The following is a 26,212-nucleotide window of genomic DNA, read 5'->3' as shown; positions in this document are numbered from 1 at the left end:
TTTGAAACATTGATGTAATTTAGTCATTTTCGTTATGGCTTGAGAGAGATAAAAGATTTTTCATCAAAATTGAAGCCGTTAATGAGTATGATTTGCTTTCTCGGTGTAATTAACATAATCCTTATGTTAATTTAGTGAAAAATCCTTATATTGTTTCAAAAAATTTAACGAAAATGATCAAATTATATCAATTTTTCAAAAATTAAAACTCAATTAAGACTATAGAAAATTGGAGGACCAAATTGATACTTTTGAACTAAATGATAAAGCAAAATAATAGAAAGGATTAAGACTATTCAAAATAATGAGATAAAATAGAAAAGAATGTTCTAATAATGAGATAAAAAAAACTGTGTAACCTAATAAAAAAGATATTAGAAATATTTTGTCATATTTATTACTTTTTTTTAATGATGCATGTAACTAAGTATTTATTATTTATAATTGAGGTTATACAAATATATATATATATATATATATATATATATATATATATATATATATATATATATATATATATATATTTAACAATATATAAAGATGATTTCCTCTTTTGTATCCACATTTCAAAATATCTATTTTACCCTTTAAAATATAATTATTTATTAAATTTTTGAAAATTTACTTTTACTTTTACAAACTTTTTTATAAAATCATCTATTTCTGCTATTATTTTTTCTCTATTTATCAACAGTTATTCTCTCATATTTTTTTATATATTTGACTTTATTTTTAATAAATAATTTTATTTTATATATTAACTTAATAACATTACATTATCATCACCTACTAATATAACATCACGTATATTTAAAAAATGCATACACAAGGGGGCGACCATGCCTGTGTATACACTAGTTTATGTAAAATACACCTTCTCCTTGAAAATAATTAGTATCTTTTATTCATGGAAATTTAGGTATATGGAACTTATACGAGAACATACACCTTAAATAACATGATAGTGTGATGAGACAAGTAAATATTAGAGCTGTCAAAATGGGTTGGAACCCGCGGGTTAATCCGGCTCACCACGGGTTCGGGTCGGGTTGGGTTGAAATTTTTTACATATTTCAATACTGGTTGATTTTTGACCCGACTCATGTAAAACCCGACTCACTCGGGTTGAACCCGTGGTGAGCTGGGTTGGCTCACCAACCCGCAGATCAAAGGGTCACACAATTGTTTTTTATTTTTTTTATTAAGTTGGGTTTTACATTTGGGTGATGTTAGGTTTTTTTATCCAACACATAAATAATTTGTAATTTTTTTTATTTGGGTTTGTATTTGGATTGTATTAAAGTTATTAAGATTTTAATTAGAATTACAATTTAGTTTTGACTAAAAAAAATAAAAAAAATGTATTTTTTTTAATTAAGTGAACCCGTGAGCCAACCTGTTTAACCTGCCAATCTGTGGTGTGTCGAGTTGGGTTCAGATTTTTTTGGCTCGCTAAGAAGTAAGCCGGGTTGGGTTAACTCACTAAATTATTAACCCATGGTGGGTCGAGCCGGGTCGGATCGGGTTATCCGTTTAGACAGCTCTAATAAATATATCACAATTTATGGTAAAAAATATCATATTTAATTTTTTTGTGTAAAATTTCTATAATCAACTATTTTTATAATATCAATGAATTAAGGAAAACATAATATATAACTAGAGCTGTCAAAACGGGTCACCCGACCCAACCCGGCTCGCCCCGCGACGGGTTGACCACATAGTGGGTCAACCCAACTCAGCTCACTTATTAGCGAGCCAACAAAACTAAAACCCGACCCGACCCACCACGAGTTGGCGGGTTAAACGGGTTGACTCACTAACTCACTTAATTAAAAAAAAACACACAATTTTTTTTCTTCAATCTCAAGAAAACTAAATTATAATTCCGATTAAAAATCTAAATAAACTTGAATACAATCCAAATAAAATCCCAAATTATGTTAAACTCAAAATACAAACCAAAATCACAAAAATATAAATTACTATCTAACATCAAATCATTATTGTCACTTATCAAACTATAGTATTAGAATCTTGAATGAATAAATCCACAACATTTTCATCTCTTGAAACATGTTTTTTATCCCTATCTACAATATATACATATATATATATATATATATATATAATATAATATATAATATATAAATATATATATATATATATATATAATATATATATATATATATATATATATATAATATAATATATAATATATAATATATCACAGGTTCAACCTGAATGAGCCGGATTCTTAATGGGTTGGGTTCATTTTAATTTCGTACTGAAATTTGTAATTTTTTTTCTATCCAACTCGACTCGAACTCGCAGGTTATAACCCATTTTAACGGCTCTATATATAACAAAAAAAGTGCACATAGATGAATTTTGGTAAAAATAATAAGAAAGAAAACACAAATGATATTATATTTTATTTAATTTGAAAAAAAAACGAAAAAAAGCAAAAAATTCAAAAATATCTACTCCTTTAAATTTAAATTTTAAAACTTTTTCAATTTTTATTTTCTCTTCCAAGTCTCGAAAACACTATAAGTTTATTTGTTTCTGCGTTATTGCTTACGTGTCCAACATTAGCTGCGACACTTCAGCCTGGTTCCAAGAGGTTACACCTTTGGATGCACGCACTGAAGCATGCGCCACTCGCATCACCGTGGTTTCTCGTAGAAGCCACCAACAAGGAAAGTAAACGTTGCAAAATGGCGCCAAAGAAGAAACCAGAGCCCGATCCTAGCGGAATGTTCTCAGGCATGGTGGTGTTTTTGGTTCCCAAAGGAGTCCAAGCCCGTCGACTCCAGGTACAATACAAGTTTCAAGTTTCACCGGCTAACAATGGATATCGTTGTACATTTGTCATTTTTCAAAACCCACCTTTTTTATTTTCCTTTGAAGTTTCAAAGTTTTCATCTTTTCTAAGTTTCTTCACTTTTTCTCATGTATCAGATTTGGAAGGAGCGGTTGATGCAAATGGGGGCTATGATAGAGGAGCGCTTCTGCAAACGGGTCACTCATGTTTTTGCTATGAACTCAGATACGCTTCTTCAACAACTGGATAGGGACCGTTTGTCACGTTTTAAAGGGGTTGGTTTTTTCTTCATTATGTGATGTATGAGTGCTTAGTCTGATTATGTCTCCTTGGAGATGTAAGGAGGACAACAATAGTATCCATAAAACAACCCCATTTTTGATTGGTATTTCATCAGAAATATTGATTGGTATTTCCCTAGCAGTTTATTAAGAAGCTTGTGTTCTTTTGGAGGGCTAATAGATGTATTTATTGATGATATAGGGTCAATGTGGTCTCGGTTTGAGTTTATCTTTCAAGGATCAAAGTGGATATCTAATAATAGTGTTTGAAGGGTCTTGATCTTGTTTTGATCTCCTTTTTACTTTTAAGAATGTGTGTATTGTAGTATTGTACTTTGACTTATGTGGACTGTAATTGGTACTGGATTAGTTTGTTGGTATAGCAATTTCCTCTGAAATGTATAATTTGGGTTTCTGTTTTTGTGTTTGGAATGTGCTTTTACATGTCTTTTGTTTAGTTAGTTATTTAATTGTTTTCCGGTTAATGATCTACGTTGATTTGTGCAGAGAGTTCTCCTTTATCAATGGCTGGAGGACTGCTTGAAATCAGGGGAGATAGTATCTGAAGATATGTATGTACTGAACTTGAATCCTCAAGGCAAACCTGAAAAGTCTTTGGACCCTCAACCAGGCCAGAGCGATCCTCAGCAATTGCATAATAATAAAAAGACGAAATACACGGAAATTATAAATCATGAAAGTAACGATCAGGGAGGAAAAAATGATTCATTTTTATCAACAAGCAGCCATGAGGAAGGTGATAGTTTAAGTTATGGAAATACAAGACCTCAACATCTTGATTCTGAAAGTGACGTTGTAAGTGCTAAGATCTATCCGCCTACAGCTGAACATTATTTGGTGACAATATTTTACTCCAAAACAATAATTTTTCTCAGGCATCTCTGTTAAGAATAAGATTCTGACATATATAATTAATACTTTTTCTATCTTCTGGTTCATATAACTGTGTCTAGTGTTTGTACCACGCACACACACTCAAAACTCCGCTAACATGGGTGCACTTTGCAGTCATCTTCATCATACTGTCCACCTGATCAAAACAAAAACATAACAGAGATATTTGGGAAACTTGTAAACATATATAGAGGTAAGGCTTCTATTACACCTAGTCTCCTACATATTGCAATCTTTTTATATTTTGTGCTACTCTGGTGTTCTTATTTATTGTGGTATGCTGTTTGAAGCATTGGGAGATGATCGAAGGTCCTTTAGCTATTACAAGGCTATTGCTGTTATTGAGAAGTTGCCATTTAAAATTGAAAGTGCTGACCAGATAAACAACCTGCCATCTATTGGAAAATCATTGAAAGATCATGTAAGTGAACTATGTCACTAGACACTCTGTCTCGTAGTTTGTCACTTTGAAAGACAATATATATCTTTAATTTCTGAATCATAGTTCCCAATAGATTTATTGCTCTTTTGCACTATTTTGTCTTCTGAAATTTCTGTTGTCTTCTATGGTATCCTCTTACTTATTTATTATTACTAGGAATAAATGTGCATGGCATTGTCTAGTTGTACTGGAAATCCATTCAGCATGTTAACATCTACGAGATATGATTCTTTTACAAAGTTTGTTATTATTTGGCCATTGAATTATGGTTATTTTTATTAGAACATTTGTTTGGTTTATTTAGTTTTGCAGCTTATCTACCTTCTCCTTTGTCTTGTGAAATTTCGTTTTATTCATTTGTAGTAAGTCTACGAAATAGCTAAGTGATATTAATTTGGTTCTCAGAAAGACATTTCTGCCTCTTCTTTTGTAATGATGTAGAGCTTACTTTTAAATTTGTTTAGGTAACTACACAAACAACTATGTTATGTTATGTGTCTTGTCAGGAAAGAAAGAACACAACCAGAAATTTAGACCAAATATCTTGTGCAGTATTATTTCCACAATTGTTAGTACTACACACTAACATCCAAATACAAAGGAAGATTCATATAGGGCATTCCCTGTTTACACAACCAAAGACTCTCCGTACAAAAGACCCCTAACAGAGAGTGGACTATCGATAAGCATTGCTAGTGAAATAAAAAAAATACTAGGCTTTTCTAAATTTTTTAATACAGAGCACAACCTAAGTTGATTCCTAGAGGACACATTAAATTGTATTCCATCTTTAATATTTTCCTGGTGAAAATAAGATTGGTGGACTCAAAAAATAAATATAGATTGTAAAATATTCAAAATAATATTGGGTTTTAGGGTTTCTTCCCCAGCCTCATGCCTCACACCTCTTTGGATCTTTCTCACTTTGATTCAATGTGCAAAATCTGGTTGCGCTTCTTTGTCTTGGCTAGAGATCCGTGTCAAGCACAGAAGAACTCAATTCTTATTTGCACTCTGTAGTCATGTAAAATAAGATGCTCTATTTTGTTTGGTGTAGATATTGTTGACTGACACTTGGTGAAGACGAAGTTGATTGGTGTTTAATGCTTTGGTGACCCTAATAGCCTCTGATTCTTTAACTTTGGGATGGCTTCCTCTCAGGGATTTTATATCCCTTGGGGTTGTTTACAAAATCAGGGACAATCATCTTCCTCTAAATCATCTCAACTTTGTGGGCACAAAAACTTACATTTGTCCAGGTTCTCAGTAATGTCTGTGATATTCCTTTGTCACAGTTACCTTCTCCTTGCATACAAAGGATAGTGTTTCCTTTCTCATAGGGTAGTTCTCTGTTAGCTCTCCCAAGAACTCCAAAAACATCCCCCTCACAACCCCTAATGTAACTATATAAAGACTTTCTCGGAAAGTCTCCTCCACCAACACAACTACCTGCCTAATTACTTTTTTTCAGTAAATTTCCTTCTATAATATACATTCGATTTCCTCTCCTTATTTTGGTGCCATTTAGAAAGTGCTAGGATCATCACATTTCTGTGGAAGATTAGACTAGGACTGAGAGGCAACATCTCTACTCTGTATCAATGTAGACACATTTCTCCCCATATTCTGAATTTGTTTATCTTTTAGACTCCTCTTCTAAGTACACATTTCTTAAAGAACATAGCATAATTTGGAATCTCCTTAATTGCATCAAGGAGAGGAATGTTTATCTCCACTTTATTATAAGTCTCTAGCAACTCACTATCAAATTCTAGCTTCTTCGACTAAATGGCCCTGGAAGGAAAAGGAAGTGAAATCTGTGGTGCTAGGGCATTAGAAGGTGGTGGATACCACTGCTGGTGGCCTTTTGCAGGTGCTGAAGTCTGATGCTGCTATGCTGGTGCAGTTTCCTAGTTCAACTCTCTACCACACTCCTCATGGTGATGGAATAACCTATCCTAGGAGACAAATCCTTGTACATCTCTACTATGTATCAATGTAGACACATTTCTCCCCATATTCTGAATTTGTTTATCTTTTAGACTCCTCTTCTAAGTACACATTTCTTAAAGAACATAGCATAATTTGGAATCTCCTTAATTGCATCAAGGAGAGGAATGTTTATCTCCACTTTATTATAAGTCTCTAGTAGCTCACTATCAAATTCTAGCTTCTTCGACTAAATGGCCCTGGAAGGAAAAGGAAGTGAAATCTGTGGTGCTAGGGCATTAGAAGGGGGTGGATACCACTGCTGGTGGCCTTCTGCAGGTGCTGAAGTCTGATGCTGCTATGCTGGTGCAGTTTCCTAGTTCAACTCTCTACCACACTCCTCATGGTGATGGAACAACCTATCCTAGGAGACAAATCCTTGTGATTGTGGGATTGATATGCTAGTAATAAAACCATGATGCAACTAATATATAGAATTAAAACCAATAGGAATAAAATCTAAAACTTTCTAAAATATCTCAACAATATCTGTTCATAATATTTTTTTATGTTTATTTTAATCTGAAAGTGCTTTTCCAGAATTTCTTGAACACTAGACTTTTCACCCCATCTGATTTGCTACCATGTACAAATCTTTCTTCCTTCTTCTCTTCAACATTGATAGAGTACTCTCCTTACAATTTCTCACTTTCCTTGATTTCTATGTAACAGTTATTTGATTTCTTTCATGTCTAGCAAACTTCCTTTCATTAGGAAAGAAAGAACACAAAACCAGATACATAGACTGAATATCTTTTGTAGTACTATTTCAAAATCATCAGTATTATACTCCATCATTCACACATGACACTTCCTTTCACATAAGGTATTCCCTGTTTACCCAACCAAAGACTCACCAAAGACTCTTTGTACAAAAGACCCCTAACACCCCCCAAAGGGTGGACTATATATAGACTTTCGCACAAAGTCTCTCCCCTAAAACTACTAACATCATAACTACTTTTTTTTTTTAAATTTCCTTATATAACACACATTCTACCCTCATTATTTTTTTGCCTAACAGTTTACTCTATGCATACTCTATGCAGATTCAGGAGATCATAACTAGTGGGAAGTTATCCAAATTAGAACACTTTGAAACAGATGAGAAGGTATTATAACCATTAACCCTCGGTAGTCAGAGATCTAAATAATATTGTATTAATTAATAATACATTTTTCTAGCTTTAATGGATCATATTATATCTTTATCCATGATCCTTGTACAACTACAATTTTTTAGTTCTTTTCCATAATAATTATATGCACATTTACTCTAGTACAATACTCATTTATCGTAGTGCTTGATAGCTCTTAGAAAGTGGATCTAATTCAATCCTATAATTTTGTTAAGTGAGGTTTGTACCTTCTATATATTGTAGTTTTACCGTATCTCTAGTCGTAGTAGGATCTCAAACATGTTCCCTCACACCAAGGATTGGATGTCTCAAACATTAGAGTATATATATTTGTGGATGGTCCTAGAGTGTTAATGCTGCAGCCTGGCATCGAGTGAATCCCTTCCTTAAGCAGATTTGAACATTTTGAGCAATCTCTTTCAAGCCTGGCAGGTGATGAACTCTGTTGGCTTAAGTGGTGGAACCTCTAAGGGAATTCTTTCAATGCGTTAGACTCCTGTTGCCATGCACATGTCAAACATGATATCTAGTGGGATGATATTTTACCCACGGCTTAGTGTATTTTCATCTGGATAATCAGGAATAACATCACTAACCTTGGGTCTCTTTTCTGTTCCTAAACAGGTTGGACAGAACCCCGTTTAGTATCTTCCAACAATTCTAATTTGTCTTCAAGGTCAAACATTGGGTAATCTTCAAGGGGCTGTTAGTATGGGACCACAAGTCTTTGGTATGAGCCAAGGAAACCTTTCAGGGCTCCAAATGGTGCAAGGTGGGGTTCCCATGAACCAAAATGCAATGAGTGGTCTTGGTCCATCCATAGTCTCTTCTAGGAATGGCATAATGATTCCCACTCTTGGGATGTCTCAACAAGTACAATCAGGCATGCAACCTTTTATGGTACAATTGCCATGGCTGCTCTTCAACAATGGCCTCTTTATCAACTAGATGTTAAAAATGCTTTCCTCAATGGTGATTTACAAGAAGAAATCTATATGGAGCAACCTCCTGGATTTGTTGCTCAGGGGGAATCTTCTGGAATGGTATGTCGTCTTCGCAAATCCCTATATGGCCTAAAACAATCTACTAGGGCCTAGTTTGAAAAGTTTAGCAATGTTGTTCAGCAATTTGGTATAACTCGGTGTAAAGCAGATCATTCTGTCTTTTATCAACACTCGAGTGCTGGATGTGTTTATTTGATAGTATATGTTGATGACATCGTTCTTACAGGGAGTAACAACCATGGCATCTCTCAGTTGAAACAACATCTCTGTCACCATTTTCAGACCAAAGATCTTGGCAAACTCAGATATTTCTTGGGTATTGAGGTGGCACAGTCCAATGATGGTATTGTTATATCTCAGAGAAAGTATGCCATGGATATTCTAGAGGAAACTGGGTTGATGAGTTCAAAGTCTGTTGATACACCCATGGATTCCAATACTAAACTTCTACCAAATCAGGGGGAGCCTATATCTGATCCTAAGTAGTATAGAAGATTGATTGGGAAATTGAATTATCTTACCGTTACTCATCTTAACATTTCCTTTGCAGTCAGTGTGGTAAGACAATTTCTTAATTCTCCATGTGAAGATCATTGGAATGCAGTCATTCGCATCTTGAAGTATATTAAAAAATCCCCTGGAAAAGGATTGTTATATGGTTCTAATAACCATAAAGGAGTTGTTTGCTATTCAGATGCTGATTGGGTAGGATCTCCTTCTGATAGAAGATCTACATCTGGGTATTGTGTCTCCATTGGTGGTAACTTGATCTCGTGGAAAAGTAAGAAATAGAGTGTTGTAGCAAGATTCAGTGTAGAAGCAGAATATAGAGTTATGGCCTCAACTGCCTGTGAACTTGTTTGGCTCAAACAATTGCTTAAAGAGTTACAATTTGGAGATGTTACCCAAATGACACTTGTGTGTGACAATCAGGCTGCTCTTCATATTAGCTCTAATCCTGTATTTCATGAGAGGACCAAACACATTGAGATTGATTGTCATTTCATTCGGGAAAAGATCATGTCTGGAGACATCAAGACTGAGTTTGTTAACTCAAGTGATCAGTTAGTAGATATTTTTACTAAGTCTTTACGGGAGCCTAAAATTGATTATATTTGTAACAAGCTTGGCACATACGATTTGTATGCTCTAGCTTGAGAGGAGTGTTAGATATTGTTTAGATATTGTTTGATATTATTAAAATATTGTTAATCACAATATCAAACAATATCTTCTATTTACTCTATTTATTTTTCAGTTACTCTTTTTAATTGTACCTCTCTCTATTATAAAGAGATTATCCTATGTGTGGTTTATACACAAGGGAGATTAATCTCAATCCCTATTTTCTTTATTCTCAACACAGCCCCTTGTAAACAGTGCTTCAGCTAATATGCGCTATGGTCACAACAGACATCAGGTGGTATGCAATCTCCTCAATTCATATGTAAAGGTCTAGCAGGGAAGCTTGTTTGGGCAAAGACAAGAACTGTCGGTCTTAATCTCCAAACTAGAAGGTTACAGGGATTCTTATGCCTCTGAAACACTTGCAACAAACTAGCTCTCTGTAATGGAAATAGTTCAACTTATATCTGAGGACCACGTGAATAACAAACAATATGTAGGAAAGGCATATTTCTTAGTTTTTCTGACAACGAACCCACATGAATTTCTTGGGCAGCTGCAGTGTGTGCAGTTATACAATTACCATCATTGACATTGCAACTATCTATTTTTGACAAAGCCTTCCACTTGATTGAGATGATTCTACTTGGGGATCTGGTTGTATTTAAGCCACAATTGTCCACTCACAACAACAACATATGCAGAAACAACACCAGTAGTTGCAATCATAACAACAACATCTTGCAACAACAACTGCAACTTCCTCACATGTAGCAACAACAACTTCTGCAGCAGGAACAACTTCCATGGCTGCAACAACAGCAACAACAACTTCCATTGCTACAACAGCAGCAACAACTTCCTCAGGTCCAACAGCAGAAGCTTTCTCAGTTGCAACAATAGCTTCCACAAATCCAGCAACAGTTGCAGCTACCTCTACTTCAACAAAAAAATTCCACAACTGCAGCAACAAAAGAAGCGTCCAAAACCAGAGGTCATCTGAATATTGTCATTATGGCAAAAATTGTGGGTGAGGCATCGAATAGTAAGGGCTGAAAAAATGCTATGATGGTTGAAATGGTTGTTATAGAAAAGAACAAAACTTGGGAGATTGTGGATCTTCCTAAAGAAAAAAATCTTGTTGAATATAGGTGCGTATTCACCGTTAAATACAAGGTAGATCAGACAATGGAAAGGTATAAGGCACAATTAAAAGCTAAGGGATATATTAGAAGCTAAGGGATATATATTCAAACGTATGAAATTGACTATGTTGAAACTTTTCACTTATTGCAAAAGTGAACAGTGTTGGAATTTTATCGTCTCTTTCAACTAATTATAGATGGAGTTTGCAACAATTTGATGTCACATATGCCTTTCTGCATTGCAATCTTGAGTATGCTATTTCTGCTTGAGTTTAAAAGGTGTGTAAACAAGAAAGGAACTTTATAGATTGAAACAATCTCCTAAAGCATGGTTTGACAGGTTAACTATTGTAATGAAGAAAATGCGGTACAAACAAAACTTAGGTGATCATATATTGTTTATTAAGCATTCAATTTCATGGGTGGTATGTAATGAAGCCTGGAAAAATGTTTGATAATATAATTTGAAATGAAGGAGATACACAAAATGAAATATTTCTTGGGCACTGAAGTGACTTATTCCCATCATGGTATTTTCATCTCCCACACAAAAATGTGATGGGTTTATTGTTTGAAACTAGTAAATTAGGATTCAAACTAGTAGAGACACCTATTTAATAAAATCACAAACTTGGTGAATCAATTGAAGATGAAGTTGTGGATAGAGAATCTTATGAAAGGGTGGTTGGGAATTTTATCTACTTGTATGGCTAGGCATCGATACTGTCGATGTTGTAGGGGTTAAATCCAGTTCATGCGTAATCCAAAGGAGACTTATCTCATAGTTGTTTATCGCATTCTCCCATACTTGAATGGAGCTCTCGAAAAAGCAATTATATTTACAAAGGCCTGTGAGATGGTCTTAGAAGCCTACACAAACGCTAACTATGTAGGTTCTATAGACAAGAAAAGATCTATCTTTACATATTGCACATGTTTTTGGAGGAAATTTAGTCACTTGGACCACCAACAAACAAAATATTGTGGCAAGATCAAGCGAAGGGTCATGATCATAGGGATTTGTGAGATACTATTGTTAAAGATAGTTTTAGAAGACCTAAAGATTGATTTGGAGAAGTCTACGAGACTCCATTGTGATAACAAGTCATTACTAAATATTGCGCATAATTTAGTGCAACTTGTTAGAACTAAGCATGTTGAAGTAGATAGAGATTTCATAAAGGAGACATTGGATATTGGGAAATGTACACCATTTGTATCCTTTGGAAATAAATTTGCAAATGTATTGACAAAAAGGTCTAAGTGGGGCCACATTTCAATCTATTGTTGGCAAGTTGGAAGTTAATGAAATCCCCTCAACAACTAAAGGGGGAGTGTTAGAATCCATTAATTTATGTTGCAGTTAATATTTTCTTGTACAATTTTCATTACATGATTAAGAGATTTAATTACTTCCATAATTAGGAGGTAGAAGGATTAATAAGCTAATAATATATTTTATATTTATTGTATCAGATCATTGATACTAAATGGTAGATCATTGATACTAAATGGTAGGGATAGGTTATGTCCATCATAAATTAGAATATTATGTTATGAAGTCTTTGTATTATATGAATAATATCAGAACCAATTTTCTTGACATAATTTCAATCTTACTCCCTTCTCTTTCCCCCTTGGTTATCTATAGGTACGAACAATATCATTATTTGGTGAAGTATGGGGCATAGGTCCATCCACAGCAATGAAATTGTATGAGAAGGGACATCGTTCATTAGATGATCTTAGGAATGATGGCTCACTTACAAATGCACAAAAGTTAGGGCTGAAATACTTTGATGATATCAGACAACGGATCCCACGCCACGAGGTTTGTAACACTATTATTAAAGTCATAACATTTCTCCTTACCCCTCCTTCCCCCACCCAAAATTTATTTTGCTAAAACCTTTATAACCTTTTTTTATTTAATAGGTTCAGGAGATGGAACACATTTTACAAAAAGCTGGGGAGGACGTTTTACCTGGGGTGAGTGAGCAGTAGACATAAATTTTGGAATGAGATTAATGAGTTTCTATCTTGTCATAAATGTTTCATTACAATCTTTCACTTGAAATTTCTCTATCATTTATGTGATATTTTCAATTCAAAATAGATGTTTTCCATGTTGGCATGTTCTTTGAAGTAAAATGGGTTGTAGATGGAACACATGAAATGATAAACATTTAAAATAAAATACTGAACACAAACCACAAAAAATACAATAATGCACTTGTTGTTGGCTGCAAATATTCTTTATGCACAATCTGCAAATAACGACATACTTGCCTCATTTCTCTAATACCAAAACTTGAAAGGTTTTAATTTGAAACAAAGAAGATTCTTATTTAATTTATTCATTTGAAATGGTACATCGTCCTCTATAGATAGGGGACTATGACCCTATAGTAATTATTGAATATAGGGAAAATAGATTTGAGATTAATCTCCCTTGGTGTAAAACTACACATAGGATAATGTATTTATAATAAAGAAGACATGGGCTAAGCCTAATATACAAGATAAAGAATAATAACAAAGATACTAAAGATAGAAGATAAAGATATCGAATATATCTAACAATATATCTAATAGTAATAATTAATACGAGATGTGTCAGGAGAAATATCAAGAGTACTAAAAGGAGAAATATCAAGAGTACCAAAAGTAGTATCAGTATGAGATGGTTGTTGTATAACCGGGACAAAAGATGACTTAAGAGATTAAAAAGACTCAACTTTGAAAGAACTCTCCTCCTAAAGTAGAGAACGCATGTAAAAAGTTTTTTAGTTTCATTTAAAGTTACATCTATGGAGGTAAAAAAACTTTTGACTCAGAGGATGATTACAATGATATCCTTTTTATTAGATGCATAGGCAATGAATTTAACAAGCAAATCCAAACACTTCCATGAAGGGTAGATAAAAAAGGAGCAAATGGAAAGAAGGCATGCATGAACTCAATTGGAGTTAGACCATATATGACTCTAAAGGGTAATTGGTTAATAAGATAGATAGCATTTGGAAAAATCCGTGTAACATGGGTACAATCATCAAGAGAAGTGACTAACTATTTATCACTAGATATAATTAGAGTTTGATGCATGCTCCCAAATGTCATAATGAACTAAATAAAAAGGATGAACTATCTTTGTACGACTAGAAGGAAATATGGCTCAATGGTGTTTTACAAATTGACATATGTCACATTTAAATGACTTAATAGAATTTTTTTGAAAAAACAACGAAGGGAACATAAACTTTAGAACAAAAAAGGATGGGTATCATCCTAGACGACTGTGGAAAAGCCAAATTTGTGTAGACTCAAAAGTAGTGCATGACTAGAGACAAGAGGTATTGATCCTATAGTTTTTAAAGCAACACAACCCTTCCATTCCTTAACAATTCCAATTGTCCTCCCTGTGGCAAGATTCTAAAAAGTGATTAGGAAAGGTTACAAAATAATTTAGGTTATGGATAAGTTTTTGAACATGAATAAGATTAGTAGAAAGTTTTGGAACATAAAGGACATTTTTGAGGCTAAGGGATGTCAAAAGAGAAACATTACAATGTCTAGTTATTGGCATACAAGTCCCATTAACAATAGTAATGTGGTTATCAGGAAAAGAAACATATGTTAAAACAAGGGGTCATATGGTCTGTTGCACCAGATTTTCAAACCCTAGAGTCCTTACATAAAGTTTTAGAAACATTAAAAGAGGAATTGAAGTTCTTACTCGTCATGTCTAGAGAGCAAGTACTAAAAGATTATGTGGAAGATTTGAGGTTCAATTTCAGCATGTAGTGCACGTATTCCTTCAATTAAAGAGGAAAGAAAAGGCTTGCCAGGATTTTCAGAATCAAAATTTGAAGCCTTGCCAGGATTAACATCCCTTACACTACTTTCCAAATATACCCTACTAGTTGTATCCTTACATCCATTCCCTTAAAAATATTCAGATGTTCAGCCTTTGCAACCTCTATCCTCGTCATAACAAATATGACCTAAAATGCAGTTTCCATGTCTACTCTCATCACTAAAATAGGTACAAATGCAATTCACCTCAAACTAGAAAATTTTACCACACATGGAGGTCATGTTTTTTGAGATATAGCCTTATTACCCCAAAGTTGGTATTCACGACGATAAGACCTATCCAATTGAAGTGGTAGAATCCCAACTTTTGGGATTTGGTCTAGCCGATCTACCTAAATGCAAAGCTAGTTGAGCTTGCATATGCAGTTGAGGAAACAAAAATAGAAAATGCAAAGTAAAGTCGACTAAGATTGCACCTACAATAGAGGAATTTGTAGTAGCAAATGCAAAGCCAGCCAAGAATGCACCAACAACAGAGGAAATTACGATAGAAATTGCACCAACGAAAGCTAGAGAAAGTACTACATTGGTAGATCAAGGTCAAGCCACACAAGGAGACAATTGGATGATGTAATTCAGAAAGACAAGGAAGGGAGTAGAGTCTAGCACAACCCTAAGGCAAAGCTGTGAATCCAACCAGGCTCCACAAAATGAGTTTTCCCTGGGTAATATTGTTTCTAATCCTAAGCTTAATGATGACATTGACACTGTTGTTGTCTAAAGAAAACGGTTGAGATCTTTCTATTGAAAAATATGTGTTGTGTGGAAAGTTGTAAGAGGGGTATAGATCTTATGTGGAAACTCTTAGCAACATATATATAAACGTGTAGGTGACTCTAGAAAGAGGGGGGATGAATAGAGTCTAAAATTTTTTGCACATATTAAACCTAGTAGATACTCAATGAGTAATAATAAAACAAAGTTTAGAGCATTTATGGGGAGAATTATTTCCTTGATATTCAAATATAGATTAGTGTACAAATTTATTCCCTTGATTTTTTTTGTATTTTTAACAAATTGAAAAATATACATCATATTTTCCCCATAAAGAAATATTTAGTTATTATATAATCAATCTATAATTATTGTGAAGCAAATGTGCAATATTTACATCCATATTTAAACGCTAACCCCTCCCATCCTTCACTACTAATTGTGTTCTAATGTCTCTAATTTCCCTTTTAAATTCCACTTTCTTAAGATGATACCAAAGCCATTTATAGTCTATAAAATCCATTTAAGTTCCCTTTTAAATTATGAGTTAATTTACTCTTTTGGTCCCTTATTTGTCATGAAATTTCATTATGGTCCTCAAGTTTTTCGTTGTCTCAATTTGGTCCTCATTTTCTTAAAAATGACTCAATTTGGTCTTCACCGTTAACTTTAACCAAACGGTGTTAAAATCAACGCCATGTGTCAATTTTTGTTTTTTTTTTTAATTTTTTAATTTTTTTAAATTTTTAAATTTTTTTTTTATTTTTGACACGTGTCACTTTTACATTTGTGCCACATGTCAAAGTGACTCAATTTGGTCCCTATATTTGTTTTTAGTTTCAATTTAGTCTTAATTTTTGTAAAAATAAAGTAATATTTTCCTTCCTTAAATTGTTACTAAATTTACTTTTTTATAAATTTTATGGTGATATTCTTACTAAAATTAATGTTTTTATTAAATATTTCTATAAATATTTTAAATTAACTTTAAATTCTACGGTTAGAATTTGATTTTGTTTTGAACTTGAAATTTAGTTCCTAAACTTATGTGTGAAAAGTTATTTGATTTTTAATTTTTACTAAGTTTGTATAATATGATACACTTGATGCCTTTATATATGATGACAAAATTGTTAATTTTTGAAATTAAGTTTGGGGTTTAACTTTGTTTAATAATAAAACTAAAAAAAAACTTATTTAAAAATATTTCTACAAATATTTAATAAAAACATCAATTTTATTAAAAATATCATCATAAGTTGTATACAAAGATTAAATTGAGTCTTAATCTAAGGAGGACAATATTGTTTCATTTTTATAAAAATTGGTACTAAATTGAAACTAAAAACAAGTATAGAATTGAGTCACTTTGACACGTGGCACAACTGTGAAGTGACACGTGTCAAAAATAAAAAAAAAATTAAAAATTTAAAAAAAAAAATTCAAAAAATTCAAAAAAAATTCAAAAAATTCAAAAAAACCACAAATTGACACGTGGCGTTGACTTTACACCGTCTGGTTAAAGTTAACGGTGATGATCAAATTGAGTCATTTTTAAGAAAATAAGGACCAAATTGAGACAACGAAAAACTTGAGGACCAAAATGAAATTTCATGACAAATAGAGGGAACAAAAGAGTAATTTAACCTAAATTATGTGTTAACTCATGTGATGTACTAGAAGTTGGAGAGACATGGGAAATAGTTACAACCTTTACATGTGTTTGAAAGTGACAAGTGAAAGAAGTTACAACACTCAGAGGGGCTTGAAGGTGTCTTGTTGAAGGAAGTTACAACATGCAAATGTTCCTCTTCATATTTTGGCTGTTCACCATTGCACTTCTAAGGGATTCTGGGACATTCTTGATCCTTCTAGAATATTTTGGAATCGACTAAATATTAGAAATTATTTTTCTTAATGTTTTCTTCAATCATTTTGATTCTTTCTTTATCACTTTTCTTACCATGTTTCTAGTTAGGACTTCTTGATCATGTTCTAAATTTTCTCCTCCTCCTTGATTTGACATTTCTTCATCCGAAATCATATCAAGAAGTGGCAAAATCCAAGGAATCAATGTGTCAAACTTGACCCCGACCAAGGAGAACCATATTCTTATCCTAGGAAATACATAATGTTAGTTGCTTAACTAAATAATCTCACTGAGTGACTCTGTTACGTCGCCTTTGCAGTGAGTAGTAAGTCAATTATTAAACTCTCCTTGTCTAGAGTGTCTGGATGCCTTGACATGGATCTTATAGTATATTAAGAAGGCTTTTGGAAAAGGCCTCAAGGCTTTTGGAAAAGGCCTCATGTTTTGAAGATATGGCAAATCTGCACAAATTGTTGGGTATTCTAATGTTGACTGGGTAGGGTCATCAAACAATAGATGCTCCACTTCAGGGTGTTGTTTTTTTTTGAAATAATTTAATATCGTGAAAAAGTAAGAAACAAAATGTTGTGACAAGATCAATTGCGGCAATGACATTAGTCACTTGTGAGCTCATATGACTAAAGCGACTCAAAAAAATCGAACTTGAAAGTTCCCAAATGTGCCTTGTAGTAGACAACCAAATATTATTATGCATTGCCTCTAAAGCTGTCTTTGATGCGAAGATCAAGCATATCGAAGTAGATTGTCATTTCATAAGAAAACAATTAGAGTTTGGAGACATGACCACTTGATTTGTAAACTCTAGTGTAGCAAGCTAGACACATCTGACTTACATTCTTCAATTTGGTTGAGTGTTATAATTATAGAACTAAGGAATTTATCGTATACATAATCAAGAATATTTAGATTATATATGCATTATTAAGAATGTTTTAATTTATTTTTGTATCATATCTTTGTTATTAAGGGATATCAAATTTCCTTTACTTATTATATTAATTTTAATTCCTTTTTCTCGATAGAAATAATACATCTGTGTTGTCTCAATAACACGGTTTCAGCTCAATGTTTTATGTTTCCAAAATCAGAGCAGAACTCTTAATTTGTTGAAAACTTGCTCATGCTTCTGTTGTTTAATTTAGATTGTTATCATCTGTGGGGGATCATATAGACGTGGGAAAGCTACCTGTGGAGATATTGATATCATTATAACACATCCCGATGGACAAAGGTATGGCTTGATTTCTTATAACCTTTATTTGTGAAGAAAAAATGCGTTTAAATATATGGAGTATTTTCTTAATCATAATAATGCTATAGCAGAGTGGAAAAGCCTTCGGCTGCAAAAATATTCAAATAATGGAGTGATTTTCATTAGCTGCAATTAGTGCTGCTATGGGCTTTTTTAACCATGATGCTCTTACCATGATATAGGTTCCAAAATCCCAGTTTTAACTACAATTTGCTAATGCATTTTTTGCCTCAGAAGCCTAATAAAATTTGAAATCCTTATTCTTTGACCATTTAAAAGTTACCACTGGTTGACCTTGTTACTGCATACATGTCACTTTGCAGTACTTTTTTCTCACTATTTGATTTCATCATTTGGATGTCTTTATGCTCCCCAATCACCATGCGCCACCTAGCATTGCTTTTTTACTCCTAATTAACCTACAAAGCAAATAAACATAGATTAGCATGTTGACTTAAGTCAAGTCAATTGTAGTCAACAAGTCAAACCTAGTCAAAGGTCAACAAGTCAACTAAAGTTGAATCAACTAAGTCAACTTTGGGAATCAAAAATAACAAACACAAATGAAAGGGATGAAGGATTAGTGAACTTCCTTTCTAAACATGCTTAGTCTTCTTAAGCATGTGCCTCCATCCTTGGTTGGGGTCAATCCTTCATCACTTCTAATACCCCCTCTTCACGTCGAGGTATATACATCTCGTGTGTGGATCTAGAAAGGGGTGGTCCGTTAGCAGTCTGATAGTGGGTGGAACAGAATGTCCAAGAAATCTTGCCAGGATAGACTTTTTAAGCAATGGTTTTGATACCATGTTAGAAGTGGATTTTAAGCCTAATTCAACTCCATAAAACCAGCTTGTAAAGTGAGGTTTGCATCCCACTTATATACTATGAAATTGTCTTATCTGTAGTCAATGTGAGACTTCCAACACATTTAAACTATATCTTACGTCGTCTTAGAGATTCTTGAACTGCAACTTCTCTTTAACAAAATGACAATCAATTTCTAATTGTTTATTTTTATCATGAAAGATCATATTTAGATTGCACAACAACAACCAAGTGGGGAATTTTAATGGCATGTGGTAAAATGATATGGTTCAACAGTGTGAGAAGTAGGGAGGAAGGAACAAAACAAGACATGGCAATAACTTTCGAATGTGTTTGCATAGGATGAGTATTATAGGAAACAACAGGAGGTGGCAAAGGTTCAGTGGAAGAAGGTAATGTGGTTGGAGTAGAAGACCGAAGAGAAGACGATGGAGAAGGAGGGATAAGAATGGGCGCTTAAGGGGAGCAGGAGATCCAAAGTATTGAGAAGGAATAGAAGGAGAAGTAGAAGGAAAAAGAGTAGGATAAGGAAAACATAGTTCATTGAAAATGACATCCTTGGAAATATAAACATGACCAAACATGGAGAAACAAAGATAACCTTTGTGGGATGTGGAGTACCGAAAAAAAACACATTCCTCCGACGAAAAGGAAGTTTGTGTGCATGATATGGTCATAGGAATGGAAAACAAGCACAACCAAAAACCATTAAAGATGTATAATCAGGGAAACAATTAAAAGGAATAGTGTAGATTACTTTGAATTGCAAAGAGGCATTAGGTAACCTATTAATTAAATGGATCGCAACATGAAAAGTAAGATCACAAATTTCAAGGGAAGAGATGCATGTTGTAATAGAGTTAGGCTCAATTCGGTAATGTGGCGATGTTGAGTGATACCATGAGTGGCAAGAAAAGATGTAAAAGAGCAAAATTCACCACCCTAGTCAATTTGAATACTTTTGATTTTAGTGTCAACTGAAGTTCAACTTTAGATTTAAAATGTTGAAAGACAGATAGAGCCTTAGATTTATGCTTAATAGGAGAGAGACATATAAAACGTGAGAAAGGATCGATAAATGAAATATAGTATAAGAAACCGACAATAGAAAGAACATGGAAGGGTCCCCCATAAATGACTAAAAATTAATTGAAGTGGTTGCTATAAACAATAGCAGATGGAGAAGGTAAACGATAAGATTTACCGACACAACATGAAGAACAAAAAGAGAGATTTTTACTATTAAAAGGAACATTACACTGTGTCATAACAAGTTTTAATACATTAACATTAGGATGGCCTAATCTAGACTGCCATAAATTGAGAGACTCGGAGGATGGTGGAGCATTGGATGATGAGACATCACAAACAAGAGAGGTAATGGACAAGACAAGATGACAATGTTGGGAAACCTGGAGTGTGGGGGAAGGAATAGAGACCATTAACACCAATAACACCTTGAAGAAGAGTTTCATGAGTGACCTGGGATTTGATAATACAAAAGTGAGGATAAAACTCAAAATAAACACCATTATCAAGAGCAAATTGACACACACTAAAAAGATTTTTAGTATTAGAAGGAACAAGTAAATGACAAAAGTGAAAGATGAAGGAGGAGTTTGTGGAGGGATTAAGAGTAAGTTAAACTAGAGGCAAGAACATTCAATCCTTCACCATTGCCAACATAGATGTTGTCAAGACCATCAAATTGCTTGGATTGCTGGATGTTTTGCGAGTTATTAGTGACATGGAAAGAAGCACTAGAATTTTGGGACCCATGAGGCAATTGTCTCGGGAGTAGTTGAAGTGAGCAAGGCATTGGGCAGAACAGAAATAGGTTGTGTAGAGGCAACACTGGAACTTGAGGAAGCCATAGACAAAGGAGCAGTAAATTAGGATGGAAGATGCAATAGTTGATTGGTGGAAGGATTATAAAGAACCAAGGATTCATGTGGCCGATAGGTTGGATTAGCACGATAGTGACAAACATTGGCAGTATGACCATACTTAAGGCAAATATGACATTAGAAGTTGGCAAATCGACCACCATGGCCACGACCACGCCTTGCACCACCACGAACATTATACTTGGAAGAATTATTATGGAAAGTAGTAGGGGTAGAAAAAGAAGAATAATTTACATAAGGGGAAAAAAGACACTTTTGATGAAGTTCGAGGCACGCTTCATGATCAAGGAGGGCCTCCACTTCAGTGATGGGAGGCGTCTCAAATTTACTCTTGTTAAGAAGTGAACTTTAAGCCTAACTCAATCTCACAAAATCGGCATGTAAAATGAGGTTTGCACCTACATATATACTCTAAATAGGCCTTATCTCTAAGTAGTCGATGTGGAATTTCCAACACCTCCTTCACACTGAGGTATATATATATCTCGTGCGTAGAACTAGACATTAATGAGTGGCCCCATAGCGGCCCGGTAGCTGGTGGAACATGTCCAACAAACAACAAATCTTGTTAGGATAGGTTCTAAGAAGGACTCTGATACCATGAGATAAGACTCTAGACCCATCAACCATTGTAACCGTAGGTAAATTATCCAAGAGGATAAAGAAAACCAATATTTGTTACCAGAAATGTGATTTGTGGCACCTAAGTCAAGAATCCAAGGTCGCCAACAAAAGAAGATATAACTGGGCGTGCAATAAAAATAGTGGAACTACAGTTCAGATCATCTACATACCTTGAAAAGAGCAAATTGGCTTGCACTATCAGAAGAGGCAGCAGAAGAAGCCATGGAAAGAGAAAAACCCTAAAAAACCAAGATGGAGACGCCACAATCTAGCAGATTGACGAGTCAATGAAGATTTGCCACAAAGATCTCAATCTTTGATAAGAACCCAGTGTCCTGTGATAAAAACCAAAGAATCCTTCTTTAATGAATTCAAAATTCAAATATTGACAATCAAAAGCTTTAGGCTCTAGATACAATGTTAAGAATTTTGGACTCTAAGCTTAATTCAACCTTCACAAAACCGGTATATAAGGTGAGGTTTGCACCCATATATATACTCTAAATTGGCCTTATCTTTATGTAGTCGATGTGAGACTTCCAACAACTTTCAATTACATAAATAACTACAACATAATCAAGAGGAAGGCCCTTAATAGAAAAGCACCGCCCTGATCTTGAGTGTGGAGGTAGTGGGGAACTTGATAGCAATTGACATGAGGCCGAACAAACTTAATTAGGATAGGCTCTGAATTACTCTAATACCATATTATAAATTGAACTTTAAGCATAATTCGACCTCACAACATTGGCTTGACTTTACAAATAAAATGTAATTTGACCTTTGAGGAAAAAGAAACAAAATGTTGTAGCAAGATCTAGTGTGGATGCATAATATTGAGCTGTGACCTCAACTACTTGTAAGATTATTTAGCTTAAACAATAACTTGAAGAATTGCAATTTGAAGAGCTCACTTGAATCACACTTATATGTGACAATGAAGCTGCTTTTCATATTAGTTGAAATGCCGCCTTTCATTAAAGGACTAAATAATTGAGGTCAATTGTCATTTTATTTGAGAAATATTGTATCTGGAGATATCAAGATTGGAGATATCAAGATTGAGTTTATTAATTATAGGGATCAACTAGCATATGTGTTTACTAATTCGTTATAGGGACCTAGTATTGTTTACTAAATCATTACGGGTACATACGATTTATATATACCAGTATGGGGGAGAGTGTTACATGGGATGGGCTTAGGCCCATCTCTTTGTATTTTCCTATTATAATGCATAACTCTATGTGCTCTACACATATTATAGATTAAACCTATGTCTCTCACTGCTATCAGATTTCGGCCATGGCATTGCCATGGCGAAAACCGGTTGCAATTTCCCAACCTGTCGCCACATGGTGGAGGTGAAAGGGGTTTTTCGTGGCAGTTCTTGGTGGCCGTTGTTCGCATGGCGGTTGACGGTGGCAGAATAGTAATGGCAAAAAAAGCGAACTGAAGAAAGAGATAAGCAGTAGCAAAGCAGTAGCAAAGTGCAAGAGATATTGCAGCAACTGTGGGAAGAGATGAGCGGAGGTGAAGGGGGTTTTTCGTGGCAGTTCTTGGTGGCCGTTGTTCGCATGGCGGAGGTGAAGGGGTTTTTTGTGGAAGCGTTGTTTGCATGGCGGTTGACGGTGGCAGAATAGTAATGGCAAAAAAAGCAAACTGAAGAAAGAGATAAGCAGTAGCAAAGTGCAAGAGATATTGCAGCAACTGTGGGAAGAGATGAGCAATGTGGGAGATGAGATAGGTAGCAGCAGCACACAGAAACCTTAATTTCGTCATTTTCTATGTTTTACGAATGTTTAGTACATAAGGCGAAAATTTGGGCTAGGCCAATTGACATTATTTAACCTAAACCCTTGTACAGAGAACCCTCCTCTCTTACTCTTTTACATATTACTCGGCAACTCTTATTCTTTTACTACTTAGTAAAATATTGTTTAAAACATTTCTTCTCTTATTCTTTTCACTTTAGCCTTTGTTCTTATGGAAACTAGTTGTACTCTACCAAGTCCTTTAAGTAATTCTAGTATCTGGTCTTAAGGTGAATTATCCTTTAACTCCAAAGATCTTGTCCAAAGCAAGGGGGGTGCCTGCGAAAGACACTCTGATGCTTAAGATAATACTGGTGGTGATGTCAGAGAATTTCAGAGAATAATTATTGCGTAATGAATGCATGGAAGAACGTGCTATTTATACTATTTTATTTATGGTCCCCACCTAGATTGGGATTTCTTTGGTCCAAAATACCTTTTTACTTGTAAATCCATTGAAGTGGGTGAAATTACCCAAAAGCCCTTGTTGGTTTTCATTTCGTAGCTGTCGTCTTTCTAATGAAGGCATTGGTATGAGGGTTGACATGTTTGGGGTTGATGCCTTAACGTTCTGGTCCTGGTAGGATAGGGATGGGTACGGATAGTACGCTAGTCCCAGTTTTGGTGGGCTTTGAGTACGAGTAGTACATCTATCTATGGGTTGATACTATCCTTCTTGCCCGGGTAGGATAGGTTCGGGTATGGATAGTTCATTAGCCCCCTAATTTTTGTGGGGTTCGAGTACGTGTAGTACAACCTTAGTTACTACAACTAACAATGACAACTTCCACCACTGGTTGTCGTTGCTTGCCATTGTCAACCACCGCTGTCTGCCGCCACTGGCAACAACTGTCGCTTGCTGCCATTGTCAACTCTGTTTTTTGTCATTTTGTTTTTTTCTGGTACATAGACTATAACTATCTTTTAAAAGTTATACTTTCCACTATAACCCGTGATGGTTTTCGTTATAACTTTATAAATGATTTTTGGGTTACTGATATTTTTTGTTATCCCATATTGATAACATCGGTCTCTCTTTTTCAACAGACATTATCCCTATGTGGGATCTCTAATAAAAAAAGTATAATAATTATTGCATCAAATCCATCCATTAATATGTTGGAAGTCTCACATTGACTAGAGATAAGGCAATTTCATAGTATGTAAGTGGGTGCAAACCTCATCTTAAAGTCCACTATCTAACATGGTAATAAAGGCATAGTTAAAGCCTATCCTAGCAAGATTTGTGTTTCTTGGGCATATAGTTTCACCCGCTATCGTACGATTCACGATACGAATCGTACAATATGAAACAATTCAGGTCCCTGGCGATACGAATGATTTGTATCGTTTTTACTCCGATATCGTAATTGTATCGTAAGATACGAGTCCGAATCGTAATCATGATTCGATTCACGATACGAATTTACCCCAATTTGAAAATTTAGTTTTTCCCTCTACAGATTTACCCCCAAATTGAAACCCTAATTTTTCCCCATTATTTTTCGCACATTGAAGCTTATTAACGTTACTTATTAACGTTAGTGTGCTCGAAAACATGTTCTCCTCATTGCCTCTTGTGATCACGTCATCTCTGTTTGTTGCGGTGGTCGCACAATGGTGTAAGGTTGGTTGTGCGGTGTTGCGGTGGCGGTTGCAGGTCATCTCGTGCATATTTTTGTTCGTTTGTTCAGTGGGTTTGAGCTTCTGCGTTTGTAGTACAGTGGTCACAAGGTGGTAAATCTTAGAGAGGATGAGGATGAATTACGAATGATTAGAATAGAATTATTTTTTAGGTTGTTTAGGGTACAAGGAGCAAACACTTATTTTTTGGATGGCTATAATGCATAATTTGTTTAGTTGCATATAACTATAGTTGAAGGAATCTTATGCAGCAACCACATTGTATTTTGAAGGCCATGTTGTTGAAATTGTGAAACTCTGCGGTAGATACACATAGATACAACCATTCTATTTTATTATGAGATTGTTTTGTTATTAATTTTCTCTTTACATATTTATCTATCTTATATATATTTAAGTATAAACTGCATTCTTTTAATGTTTATAAAATGTTAATGAATTGTACGATTCACGATTCAAAATTTAAGCTCTTTGATACACGATACGATTCAAGATTCAACTACCATGGTCTAGTCCCACGTACGAGATGTATATTCCTCGGCATGAAGGGGGTGTGCTAGAAGTCCCATATCGACTAGGGATAAGGCAATTTCATAGTATATCAGTGGGTACAAATCTCACTTTACAAGCCAGTTTTGTTGGGTTGAGTTAGGCTTAAATTTCACTATCTAACAATATTTATGGGTGGTTTATGATTCATCATCATTTCTTGAAATCCAATGGATCTTCGTATAAATTCTTAATGAAATAAACTCAATCCAACCAATATTTTCACAATCAAATCTTTCTTAAATT

The 26,212-nt window shown here is 34.5% G+C and overlaps 1 protein-coding gene across 3 annotated transcripts in view; it reads left to right on the top strand.

Annotated features, from left to right (window-relative positions):
* The first annotated feature begins 2,582 nt into the window (after positions 1-2,582).
* Positions 2,583-26,212, top strand: part of LOC114182526 (DNA polymerase lambda) — a 31,744-nt gene continuing 8,114 nt past the window's right edge. For 2 of the 3 annotated variants that reach the window (XR_003604106.1, XM_028069413.1), the window contains exons 1-9: positions 2,583-2,819; positions 2,965-3,102; positions 3,616-3,924; positions 4,138-4,216; positions 4,314-4,444; positions 7,504-7,566; positions 12,519-12,698; positions 12,803-12,856; positions 18,491-18,579. Coding sequence is in view for 2 of the 3 variants with exons in the window: in XM_028069413.1 (XP_027925214.1) it covers positions 2,640-2,819; positions 2,965-3,102; positions 3,616-3,924; positions 4,138-4,216; positions 4,314-4,444; positions 7,504-7,566; positions 12,519-12,698; positions 12,803-12,856; positions 18,491-18,579 (1,223 nt within the window). In the remaining variant the exon portion in view is untranslated. The remainder of the gene's footprint in view (positions 2,820-2,964; positions 3,103-3,615; positions 3,925-4,137; positions 4,217-4,313; positions 4,445-7,503; positions 7,567-12,518; positions 12,699-12,802; positions 12,857-18,490; positions 18,580-26,212) is intronic. The other variant, XM_028069414.1, reaches the window with a different exon arrangement.

The sequence above is a fragment of the Vigna unguiculata genome, chromosome 4 (assembly GCF_004118075.2).
Source record: "Vigna unguiculata cultivar IT97K-499-35 chromosome 4, ASM411807v1, whole genome shotgun sequence".
NCBI lineage: Eukaryota > Viridiplantae > Streptophyta > Magnoliopsida > Fabales > Fabaceae > Vigna > Vigna unguiculata.
This window is presented reverse-complemented; position numbering and strand designations above follow the sequence as displayed.